Raw genomic sequence first — 13,208 nt, 5'->3', positions numbered from 1 at the left:
ACCATGGTCATTTACAAGCTGGAAAGCCAAATAAGCGAATGGCTGCTGAGTCTTGAAGATGAAAACCTCCAAACAAGAGGGGCCAAGATGCAGCACCAGTCTCAAGCCAAGGGTCTGGAAGCTCTGCGGAAGTCACTGGAGTAGGTCTGCGTCAAAAGGCTGCCAAAGCTGGAGTCTGATGTTCCTGGGCGGTGGTAGCAGCGTTTACGCACCTGCTGAGGAAGACTTTACCATCTGCTCTGACTTCCTCTGGTTTTGTTCCGTCTAATTCCCAGCTTATAGGACTGTGGTACCCATGGTCAGGAGAGCTCTTTGCCCCTCACCCGTCCACCCTCACAGACACAGCAAGAGGTGGTCTTTACTAAGTTCCTCTATATCCAACCAAGTTGACAGTCAAGGTCAACTATCAAGCTAGGGATGAGGGCACTTGTCTAATAGCCCACCTCGAAGACGGTAGAGGCTGGTGGGTTGTGAATTCAAGACTAGCTTGGATTACTTGGCAATATTCAGATAGATTAGGCTATATAGTAAGATCCTGAGTAGGGAGAAGGGGGAGAGCCACTATACCATCAGAGTTATTGTTAAGACCTTTACATTTCTAGCTGGTAGACATGCCCATCGCCATGGAACTAAAATACCAGCATACATTTGGGGTGTACTGACAATGGTGCCTTGTACCCAGTTACAAAGTAAATCCATCTCAGGGAAAGAGGAGCCTGTGCATGGGCTCCTACAATGCAAAAAGGATATTCTCTTCTGGCTCAGAACTCATGGCTTAGCCCACATCCGGCTTGAGACAGCTGACACAGGGCGGGTCTGAACCCCAAGCCTTCCCGAGCAAGCCAGCTGCCCTAAGGCATCCACGCTGGAAAATGCTCTTCCTTGGAAAGCATTACTGAGTTTCTGTAAACATTCCCAGAGCTCATTATAGTTGGAAAGAGTTTTCATTTCCTTCTAACATAATCAGGGATTTCTCCTTTTACCTCTCTCAACAGGGAAACATCTGTAACTCCCTGCCACATAAGGTGGGCGGTGCTCAGCATTTGAAAGGGGGGAAGAGGTATAGTCTCAGGATAGAACACCTCCATCCCTCCCAGGGTACTTGTTTTGGCTGCATCGAGCATTCAGGAGACCTGGGTGGAAAACAGGCACAGCCCTCCACACACTCTCCTTCAGGCACAAATCCCCATTTAGGCTCCAGCAGGCAGCAGGTATGGATAGTGGAGGTGCTCACTCCCACCGTGAAAACTCCAGGCCTCTGTCTGGTCTAAAAAGGCTTTCTGGTCCTCCACTCTTGCTGTAGAGGATCCAGCACAGAGCACATTAGCCATGACAAATGTTTTGCCACAGTCAACACAGGCTGAAGCCAGACATTTTCACATCCAAGTAAGTAGCCCAGAGAGGCTCCTTGGATGCCCCACAGATGGGTGGTACAGGGAGGGAGGAGGGTTTCTAGGCGCAGTCTTCTCCTCTGGCCATGGATCTGGTCCCATAGGGTAGGCCCTAGCCAGGCCTCCAAAGTGAGGGAGGAAGGATGGAGTGTGTACAGGCCATGGCAAGTTTTTGTTTTTGTTTTTTGCTGTTTCATGTGGGGCTTTTTATTAATTTTATTAATTTTTATTTTACATGGATGGAGCCTTTGCTTGTGTTATGTCTGTGCACCACTTGGGTAACTGGTGCCTGTGAAGGCCCAAAGAGGAGGTCAGATCCCCTGACACTGGTATCACAGGTGGTTGTGTACTATCATGTGGGTGCTGGGGATAGAACCCAGGTCTTCTGGGAGAGCAGTTAGTGCTCTTTCTTAACTGCTGAGCCATCTCTCCAGACCACACGGCAACATTTTGAAATAATGATTCTAGGGTTGGGGATTTAGCTCAGTGGTAGAGCACTTGCCTAGCAAGCTCAAGGCCCTGGGTTTGAGCCTCAGTTCCACACACACACACAAAAAAAAAAAAAAAAAAAAATCATGATTCTAATCAGGCACATAGCCTCTAATTCTAGCACTTAGGAGACAGAGGCTTGCCATGGGTTCAAGGTCATCCTAGGTGTTCAGTTGGAAGCTCCACCTCAGCCCCCCCCTCCCTCTCCAAACCCTGCCCCTTTTGGAAAGCAGCGGCTCCTCCCTTACCCCCAGCAGCTCCAGACGGAGCCTACAGGGTATTTAAGCTCCAGTCCATAGACCTGCCATGTCATTTCCCTTCCTTCCTTTCCCTGGGGATCACCCGGGAATGCTTTGCACTGATTAGACCTGGTCTTATTAATTCAGCTTGATTTCGCTTATTGCATCGGTGGAGATACCCAGTACTGGGGGTTCAAAATACTTAGCACTAGGCTATAGAGTAAAAAAAAAACACACGAAGTTAGGTAGGTAAGGAAAGATGGGTGAATTGGGAAGAGCTGGGGTGTGTTTAAATATGATCAAAACACATCGTATGAAATTCTCAAAGAACTAATAATAATAGTTTTAAAATATAGGTGCTGGAGATGGCTCAGCGGCTAATAGCATATATCACACATAACAGAAGACTCCAACAACCTGCTAACCCCAGCTCTGGGAATCCAACACCCTCTACTAGCCTCCAGGAGCACCGCCCTCATATGCACATCCCCTCAACACCACCACCACACGCACATAATTAAAAATAAAAAATAATACCAGGTGGTGCTGGCCCACGCCTTTAATCCCAGAACTCAGGAGATAGAGAGACAGAGAGATCTCTGTTAAGTTCAAGGCCAGCATGGTCTACATCATGAGTTTCCAGGCCAGCCAGGGCTACATAGTGAGACCATGTCCTCAAAAGAGCTGGTTGGTCGACATGTGACAGGAAATGAGAAAGAAGAGGCTACGGGAGGCGGGGACACAAGGAGGGAAGCAGAGGATGGGAGAGGGGGCATTGACAGTGACAGATTTCCAGTAAAAAAGGTCATAATGGAGGGGCTGGAGAGATGGCTCAGAGGTTAAGAGCACCGACTGCTCTTCCAGAGGTCCTGAGTTCAATTCCCAGAACCCACAGGGTGGCTCACAACCATCTGTAATGAGATCCGGTGCCCTCTTCTGGCCTGCAGGGACACATACAGGCAGAATAATGTATACATAATAAATAAATAAATCTTTAAAAATAAACAACATTTAAAAAAAAGGTCACAATGGAAACCTCATTCTTTGCAACTTAAGAGGAAATGAAATTATGGGGTAACTCTTTATCTAGATTGGTTGAGAAGAGAGGTAAATTCAAATGATTAAAGGAAGTGTTATCACCAGACAGAAAGACAGAAAGAGGATTACAGGGGACCAGATAACATGTCAGTACTCTAGATAACGTGGATATGCAGAGAGACATAACCTACCAACACTACACAAAACAGAATCGGGACACCCCCGGGCAGGCAGAGAGTATGCTAATAATCTGGAGATTTGATTTGAAACAATGGCCCCAAGAAAACCAGGACCAGATGCTATGTTCCATACCGCTATGTTCCACTTAGCATTTAAAGAGTTAATGCCAACCCTTTATACACACTTCAAAAAACTAGAACTCCCAAGTGAGTCCTTAAAGCCAGTGTTAGCCCCACACCAAAACCAGACAACGGCATCTCCCAAGAGCTGCAAGACAGCATCCTGGAAGTGTGTGTGCCAACATCCTCAGCACAGTCCAGGCAAACCAAACCCAGGTGTCGACTAAGGACAGGAAGGTAAGGCACCCTGGTCAGAGACTCCGCCCAGAAGAGCTCAGACAGCTCTGACTACAGGGACCTGCTGTCAAAGGCCTGAGCCCAGAAGTTTCTCCCCGCGCTGCCTGTGCTGGGCAAACCTTTGTGAACACTCTTCCATCCAGCCTGCCCAGGGTCCTCTCCCCATTAGGTGTTCAGCCCTTGTCCTCATCTCCTGTCTGCCCAGAGAGTAGGGAAAGTGGGGCTGTCCATGTGAGCGGCCTGCAGCCCCTGTGCCTATGTCACAGAACAGGAAAGCAGCCCTTAGGGTGGCAAAGCCGGCTGTCAGAACTGCTAGCCATTCCGAAATGGCTGTCACAGAGGCAATGCATGTTTCCAACGCCTGGATTTTGGAACATTTACAAAGGTCTTACATTATTGACTGAGCTTTTTCCTCCTGTGAAAATCCAGCTTCAAAAATGCTCCAACACCTGAAAGTTGGTGGGTTTTGGTTGGTTGGTTTGCTGTTTTCTGTCGTCTGAGAGTCTGGCGTGGATTGGCTTGGTAGGAGTTTTCTGTTGTCTGGGTTGTTGTTTGGTGTGCTTTGTTGTTGTTTTCTTCTTTAGAGACAGGATCTCACTATTTTGCCAAGCTGACCTATGGGTCACAACCCCCTGCTTAACCTCTCAGACGCTGGGATTCCAGGCATGTCCACCACATCCAACTTCAAACTCTGAAATATTTCAACCCTGCTCCATACGATGCTCAAAAAGTTTTGGACTTTTTGAGCATTATGGAATTTGGATTTTTTTATTGAGGGTGCTCAACATATTATATTTCTAGATTTTCTCTCTCTTTTTTTCTTTAAAGATTTATTTTTTATTATGTATACAATGTTCTGCCTGTGTGTAGGCCTTCAGGCCAGAAGAGGACACCAGATCTCATTATTGATGGGTGTGAGCCACCATGTGGTTGCTGGGAATTGAACTCAGGACCTCTGGAAGAGCAGCCTGTGCTCTTAACCTCTGAGCCATCTCTCCAGCCCTAGATTTTCTCTAGTAAAAGCAACTGCCTTTTCTGAGCAAGTGGTGAGGTGCCTCCCATGCACCTGTCCTACACACACACACATACACACACACACACACACACACACTCTCTCTCTCTCTCTCTCTCTCTCTCTCTCTCTCTCTCTCTCACACCACACACCTATGTACACACAAATACATGTGCACATACACATGCACATTCACATATACTTACACACACACACCCATGCACACACAAATACACTGCACACATACAGGCACACTCACACACATTCACGCACTCAGCTTTGTGCCCTTAGGGAATAGGATGTATTTATGCTGATGTCTCTGCTGCTTCAGATGAAAAGTAACAATGCCCATTTGTTCTTTTTCAATTAGCCACCCGCCGCCATTTGTTTTTCCATTAAAAACCCGTTTGGTCCAAGCCACACTTACAAAAAAGCTACTTCTTAATGTCTGCACGTTGCCTTCCCAGCATCAAATCCCCATCCCTGTGTCCCAACGAACTAAGCTTTAGATGAGCCTTGGAATTTCTCCCTGCCTGCTGATTTTCTTCTTGCTGTGTCCACCCTAATGTGTGGCCTTCTCATTGACATGCGCCTCGCCTCAGTCTAAGCATCCACATGAGGGCCTCTGGCCTGCCTAAGGCCACCCAAGTCATTAGACCTGTCAGAGCTTCACCTGCAGAGGAAGGAGCTGCTTCCAGGAAAGGCCTCTGGTAGAGGCACAATGCCCACCCACGGTGCAAAGTGCGGAGGGCTCCCTGCCATGCACACCCCTCCTGGAAAGGCAGCAGAAGTGAGGTGCTACCAGCCCCTGGCCTGGGCACGCCGGGAATTCATGAGGCAGAGGCAGGAGGAGACAGGAGCTCTGGAGTTCAGGCTCTTCACCTAGCTTGCCGGTGCGAGCTCCCCCTCAGAGCCCAGTGTGGTCCTCTGTCAGGTGGGACCCTTGTCCCCACACTTCCTTCCCCCAGGTCAAATTAGGAAGGGGTCAAGGAGACGAAGGCCAATGAACAGGTAGAGGCCTTGACTCATGGAGTCAACAAGGAGTTGACTCGTGCTGCATCCTCACCTGTCCAAACACGTACAACAGCCCGACAGTGCCTCCCATCTGCCCACCAAGGACGGAGGAGATCATGGAGTAGACGCCACCGCTGCCTATCCCGACATGCTCTGCGATGCCAATGCCAGACAGCACGGTGATGAGGGCCACGAGGACGACGAAGGACACCAGGAGCAAGCCCAGGAGCACACCTGTGTTTCCCTGCAGCAGAGTGGGGGAGGGGTGTCCGATTTAGGAGAGACATCTCACTGGAGCTGCTCCCAACAGAAGCACTGCAGGCCTCCACCCACTGGGTTATCCGCTGGGCAGGGGGACCGCAGAGGAACCAGGAGAAAAGAAGCGTCAGGTACCTCCTGGTTCTTCTCCTGAGCTAAGGCCTGCAGGAAGTTTCAGACAGGTGGAAAGTCCACCCTCAACCCCTAATGACTTCATACCACCTGTGGCTAAAATGAAGGCACCTCAGGAGACTCTCCAGCCGGGCTGGAGAGATGAGATGCTCCGCAGTTAAGAGCACTTGTGGTTCTTGGAGAAGATCGGGTTCGGTTCCCAGCACCCACATGGTAGTTCACAGCTATCTGTTAACTCCAGTTCCAGGGAATCCAGGGGATGGATCTCCTGACCCCTCAGGCACCAGGCGTACATGTGGTGCACATATATGTAGTCAAACACTCTTATACAGAAAAGTAAAACTAAAAAGGAGAGATTCACCAGGAGCCTGCAAATCTATCGTGCAGGAGACCTTGACCTCGCAGGGAAGGATATGCCCTCTCCCTGCCATCCTCTTACCCACACCAGTCCCCCTGCCTAGAAACCCTTTGTTCTCACTCCACTGGCTTGCCAGGTTAACCCCAAGGCAGCCTTAAGGACTCAGTGTCCTGGATCTCCTCCACCAGTATCTGTCATTGGCACCCCTCCCCTGAGCCCTCCAGTACTCACAGCCTAGTGCTTATTTATCACGGTGGTCTCTAGTCTCTCTGCCTATGTCCCATGTGAGAACAGGACACGTTGCCATCCCCCTTCATGCTCCCCGGGCTTAGCACCGCCACACACTAAGTGCTTACTAAACGCTTGCTGAGCATGTAAGCCCACCTTCCTGGACACGCACGTTGACACGTACACACACAGACACATCTCAGTGTGAAAATCGAAAGGAAGGGCACGGTGCAAGCCCTTTGCTGCGCTGCGTGCTTTGTGGGAGCATGGGCAATGGAGCCCCCTGGAGGTGTGCTGAGTGTTGGAGAGAGAGTGAAGGGAGGGCAGAGGGGCCCTAAAATGAGCTGGAGGGGTACCCTGCAAGTGAGGGGTACTCAGGCTGCATTGCTGGTCTGGGATGAGGAGAAAGATGGCAGGGAGGCAGGGTTCTTCCTATCCTGAGCCCCTGCATTTTGCTACCCTGTCCTTACTAATCGGCGGGTTTTTGTAGACACTCAGGAGGATATTGGCACTCTAACTCTCTTAACTGTGGATCTCACATGGGCCAATTCTGCTTTTCTCTTTCTAGCAACATCCCCGCCCCTATCATACTGCCACATAGTAGGCCCAGAAGCAAGGCCCTCCATCCACTGTCCCCTCTGAGGCCACTGGGACAGGCACTCCCAGAGACACACTGTTCAGCTGGCTTTGGAGTAACCCGCCAGTGAGACCGGGCAATAGGGAGTACTCAGGCGACCACAAGCATAGGCTCCCCAAGGACGGCCTCTCTCACAGTTTTTGTTTATTCTTTAAAGTATTATAGGTATCTCTGTTAACATGTCCAGCTCCTTCAGGGAATAAACCAGAGCAGAAATGGAACGCTGGGCTGAAGAGCTCTCTGGCAGAGCGCTTGCCCATTAGGAGGCCTGGGTTCAAGTCCAGCAGGGAAAAGCCAACAGAGAAAGAAAACAAAACTCCACCACGGGAGGCTCAGGGCTGCACCAGAGCAGAACAGACAGCTGGGACGGTGCAGCACTAGTCACTACCAGTCATACAAAACAGGAGGGGCCTCGGCACATCTACAGAGTGTGGAGACCCGAGCCGGGGGAGGGTCCCTTAGGGGACATCTGTCCACAGAGAGCTGGGCTCTGCATGCCAACTGTGTGCAGTGTGAGCAGACAGGAAGTGGTTCCTCAACTAAGCCTTCTGCTACTCCACAGTCTCCTCATAAAACAGACGATATCTGCCTCATAGCTGTCAGGAAATCTTAAAGTGTAGAGAATCAAACATAGGTACTTCTCCTTGCCTGCCGCCTGCCAGGTAAGTGCTTGATAAGCCTTACTTGCTATATCTTATTTTACTATAATATAATTGCACTATTATTATTAATTATTGTTACACAGCTTATAAATACCACACCCTCTGAATGTCCCCAAGGCCTAGTCTGGTGCATAAGGACAGCCGTGAGCTTCCCTCTGAAAGAGAATGCCAACAACCACGTGTGCAGAGCCAGCTACTGCTGGATGGCAAAGGACGCTGCTGAACTCCTGGGTGTGGTGGCAGTTACTAGCCGGAAGGGGCGAGACCAAGGGTGGAGAAGGGCTGACAGGAACCAAAGTGCCCGTGTGGCTCCCTCCTCCGCTCATGGCACAGCCCCAGCTCCCCAGGACACTGGTGTCCAGGAGCATGACATCGGCGTGTTTGCACTATTGACTTTGCTAATATTACACTTTCAATGAAATCCTACAGATCCATTTTCTTTTGTTCAGACTTGAAACCTGTCTGCATGTGAATATAAATATCCCGTTCCAAGAACAACCTTGGGTCTTCAGAACAGAACTGTCGCTATAACAGTTTATAAACTATGTCTCCAAGTTGTTTTAAAGCTAATGCTTTTCTATTTAAGAAATGTTTTTGGCATTATATGTATTTCAATTTCATACAATTCCCTGGATGCTCTGTCTCACTTTTGGCATTTCATATTTATCTTTTCATGATCAAAAACACGATACCAATGGCAGAGCTGAAAGGCAGAGTTTATTTTAGGACAAAAGGACAGACAAGCTCAAAGATGGCCTGTGACCCCTGCCTCTGGTGTCCCTGTCCTTGTGTGGCCTCTGTCCTATGTGGACCTGCCTTCCGGGTCCCACAGAAGGGATGGCATAGCATTTCTAAGGCAAGGACATTGGAGAGATGCTGGCCACCATTGCAGTCAGGAGTTTTCTCCTATTCTCTCTGTGGTCTTGGTGGAAGTCTGAAGCCTCAGAAAGAGACTGCCCCACAAGGAGACCGGTGATGTGGCCAAAGCCTGCCAAATGGTACTTGGGTGACCCAGTAGAGCCGTCACATGTGCCTGACGGACAGCAACCCTCACAGGGGCCTTGAGTATGTGGACCTCAGAACCAGAGAATACACAGCGCTGCCATAAGCTGCTGGTGTTGGGGCAATTCATTCCCCAACAATAAACAGAGGATATGACTTACACCTTCACTTTGGGGATGGCGCTCATTTTAGATAGCCATTTCTTAAACATCAAATAAATAAACAGAGGTGGCTAAAGAACATAGAGTTGTCTTCTTTCCTGACACTGATAACTTCAGAAAAAAACAACAACAAAAGGATTTAAGCCTGAGGCTGTCCACAGAGGCATTCTGCCTCTAGACTAAAACAGAAATGCCTTCTAGTGTCTCATCTCGAGTCAAGTCTTAACTGACATGTACCTCAGGTGTGTGTGTCCCCCACAGCATTGGCTATTTCTCTGGTGAGCACTTACAGACAAGAGTCTCCCTGAACACTCTCTCCAACCCAATCCAGCCTTCAAGCCTCCTGCAACTCCTCCACTAGGCAGCTTTCCCAGACACCTTACATCCACTGCAGGGCTCCACTCCTGGGGCCTTAATGCTCCGGAGATCTCTCCTGATGTGAGTCTGCACTACCAGAGGAGCAAAGGCTTGTGTTTTACAACCCCACTGGCAGCAGTAGTGTCTGCACACACTAGGCATTGCACACTAGGGTGTAATTCTTAACTGGGTGGTCTTTGGTTCTGGGCAGCCTGTTCGGCCTATTGAAGTCACTGTGTGAGAAGACACGGTGTAAGAGGTCTGGGAACCCAGCTCAGGGCCCACATCTGCAAGGGATGCAAGCTCTGGGATATTTTTGCCCAAGGCATAAGGAGAAGTCCTTTGTGCCCTGTGCTGAGGATGAACTACCCATCAGGATCTAGTACAAGAGGGTCTGTCCTGGGTAATAAATCCTGAGAGGTGGGCACTTGTATCTCCAACCAAGCGGCTTTACAAACAAGGACAGGAGCAGTATGAGAGGAATCATGTCATGGGAGCTGGTTTCAGAGGGGCACAAGGTGATGTGACAAACACCGGGGAGCCCGGAAGGGTCACAAACTAGAGTAAAAACCATCACCTCTGATCCTTGCCCTATCTCTAGTCCCATCTACAATGAGCCCTGACTCCATATAGTCAGGTCCATCCTGAGGCTCTCACTGGGGAGCCTCTGAGGGCCAGGCTCTGCTTCTCCTTTCAGGGGAATCTGTGCTTCAGGACTCTCTTCCCTAAGTTGTGGGGTCCAAGATGCTTTTCCACGTCACAGGCCCACCCACCGGAAGTTCCAAGGTCACCAGCTCATTACTCACCACCAGCCAGCCGGTCCTCAGGAAAAGGACAACCCCAAAAATGTTGATCATGCAGGATGTGAACACACCATCCCAGGTCCCAAACAGCACTGGTTCCCACATGAACAACTGGATCTTCCACCAGGGTTGGGGCTGGGCTAGGATGCCCTGCAAAGAACATAGTGAAGTCAAGTGAGGCCCGAAGAGAAGGACTAGGGGAGCTGGAGGAGGGGAGAAGACTGAAGGGGAACAGGAAAAGGGAGGACACTTACCTTAAAAAAAAAAAACAAAAACAAAAACAAACTCCCACCCTGGGACTGGGAAGATGGGTCAGTGGGTATTTGTTATGCAAGCATTAGGACCTGAGTTCAAATCTCCAGTGCTCATATGAAAAGCTGTATGTGGCTACACATGCTGAAACTCCAGTGTTGTGGGGCAGACACAGGGAGATGCCAGGAACTCATTAGCTAGTTAGCCTAGCCAGAACTGGCTTTGAGTGTTTCAGTGGGAGACTCTGTCTCAGAGGGTGTGTGTGTGTGTGTGTGTGTGTGTGTGTGTGTGTGTGTGTGTGTGTCTGCATCTGTGGGTAGGGGATGACTCTATAAAGAGATCTCTATTCTCCCTTGGTGGGAGGGTTGTTGCATCCATATGTAGTTAAGTGTTCAACAAACACCCAGCCTCTTTGCAGGTGAGACCACGTGACTGGAGCAATAGCAGGTTTTGAATTGGTGAGTTGGGGCCCGGAGCAGCTAAGGCAGTATCTCTGGCTCCCAGCAATTTGCATTCCCTTTGACTTTCCAGCCCCGGAGCGGAGCGTGGGCAGTTTCTAGCAAAGGCTCCTGCTGATGAAGGATACTTGTCTCCCTTCAGCCCTTTCCGTCACCAGGCTCTTCTGGTCAAAAGACCTGAGTAATTGGGTTCTCTGTCTGAACACTGACATGGTACCTCCTCTTTTCTTTGGCTGCCTAGCTTAGAACCAGAGATAGATCAGTGGTTCAGTGGGTTCTCTGCCCATTTTTTTCCAATGCAAAAGTAACAAAAGCATGTATAAACCCCATGCTAGCTGGTTTCCTGTGTCAATTTGACACAAATGAGGGAGCCTCAGTTGAGAAAATCCCCCGACCAGATTAGCCTGTAGCAAGCCTTTGGAGCATTTTCTTGAGTGACGCCCCCTGTAGGCAGGTGGTCTAGGGTGCTATAAGAAACCAAGCTGAGCGAGCCATTAGGACCAAGAAAGTAAGCTGCATTCCTCTGTGACCTCTGCATCAGTTCCTGCCCTGACTTCCCTCTGTGACAGACTGTAATGTGGAACTGTAAAATATAAAGTTTCTTCCCCAAATTCTTTTGGTCACAGTGTTTTATCACAGCAATAGAAACTTAAGACAAACTCTCAAATGGAAGCCCTTTACTAAAATGACTGAAAGCTATGGGATACTAAAATATACTCAAAGTCAGCAGCCGCTCATCCTGGGGACTGTTCTTTCACAGGCTGAGTCATTAATCTAAATTTGGGCACCCACAGAGACCCCTGTACCCTAAAACCATGTTGCAATGATTAAGGATCCTCAGCAGGACAGGAGAGAGGAAGATCTCAACCATGTCACATGAAGTGTGTGCAGCCCGTGAGCACATGTGCCTGGAGCGGGCATTTAAAAGCTGCTTTTGGCCAACTGCGTTGACTCCTCATTTGGGCCCAGAAGGTAAGAGCGCCTGCCATTTCTGCCTTCACCTTGTGGCTGGCTTCCTTCAGTGGCTCACCCGCTCACCTCACAGGCATACTAATAACTCAAGGCATGTCTGTCTAGCCTAACCCATGCTCTTTCAAGGCTGAAGGCACAGAAGTAATTTTCTGTCCTAAATCTCCAGTCACCTTGACTGCCAGCAACAGCAGCCCCTTGTACGATGAAGGTGACTATCCACAGTGGTGAGGGTACACCCTAGAGCAGAAGTGACCGTCTTCTAGGGCCAGACTGTTCCTCTCAACCAGTGACAGCAATAAAGACTTTTCTGGACCACCCTGCAGAGGCAGGCCACTTCCTGACCAGGACTGCTTATTTATGCATACTTTTTGTTCCCTCTGCCCCCAAATCTTTCTCTGTTAAACCGAAGACTCATGTCAGCATTCCCAAAGATGAACTTGGGGTCACTGGATCCCTTGTCTCTCAAATGTAGGCAACTGACTAAATCTCTGCTTTTCAACTTGGCTTGTTCAGCTGTATGTCAGGCATGGGCGGCCAAGACTTATGCTGCTGAAACCTAAATTTTTGCCCTAAAAGCCCTCGTTACATCACCTACAAACCAAAGAAAAGGCAGAAAAAAGCAATAAACAGGAGAAAACCTAAGACCCAGAGCCAAAGGGCCTGACTTTGCGATGGCTGAGAAAAACGGACACACCTGTGACCTCAGTCAATGCTAGACAACCACACTGCTTAAAACAAGAGTTCAAATGTTCCTCCTCCCTACCCCACACTAACAGACCACGGAAGGGCCTCCAAGTGAGTCCTGCTCACTAGAGGCGGGGAAGGACAGCGGAGGGACTGAGGGATGTCCTTAGTTAGGGTTCTATTGCTGTGAGGAAACCCATGACCAAAAGCCAAGTTGGGGAGAAAAAGGTTTGTTTGGCTTACACTTCCACACTGCTGTTCACTGAAGAAAGTCAGGACAGGAACTCTAGCAGGGCAGAAACCTGGAGGCAGGAGCTGATGGCCATAGAGGGGTGCTGCTTACTGGCTAGCTTCCACCTGTTTCTTATAGAACTAAGGACCAAAGCCCAGGGATGGCTCCACCCACAATCCGCTGATCCCTCCCCCATTGATCACTAATTGGGAAAATGCCTTACAGCTGGATCTCATGGAGGCATTTCCTCAGCTGAGGCTCCTTCCTCTCTGATGACTCAAGTTCACATTGAT

General features: G+C 49.4%; 1 protein-coding gene across 1 annotated transcript in view; it reads right to left on the bottom strand.

The window, feature by feature from the left end:
* Slc12a8 (solute carrier family 12 member 8) overlaps positions 1-13,208 on the bottom strand; it is a 147,132-nt gene that overhangs the window by 124,295 nt on the left and 9,629 nt on the right. The window contains exons 3-4 of the mRNA XM_036203779.1: positions 10,321-10,467; positions 5,772-5,963 (exon numbers count right to left, since the gene is read on the bottom strand). Of these exons, the coding sequence (XP_036059672.1) occupies positions 5,772-5,963; positions 10,321-10,467 (339 nt within the window). The remainder of the gene's footprint in view (positions 1-5,771; positions 5,964-10,320; positions 10,468-13,208) is intronic.

Source organism: Onychomys torridus, chromosome 12 (assembly GCF_903995425.1).
Source record: "Onychomys torridus chromosome 12, mOncTor1.1, whole genome shotgun sequence".
Taxonomy (NCBI): Eukaryota; Metazoa; Chordata; class Mammalia; order Rodentia; family Cricetidae; genus Onychomys; species Onychomys torridus.
Note: the sequence above shows the minus strand (reverse complement) of the source record. Positions and strands in the feature narration are given on the sequence as shown.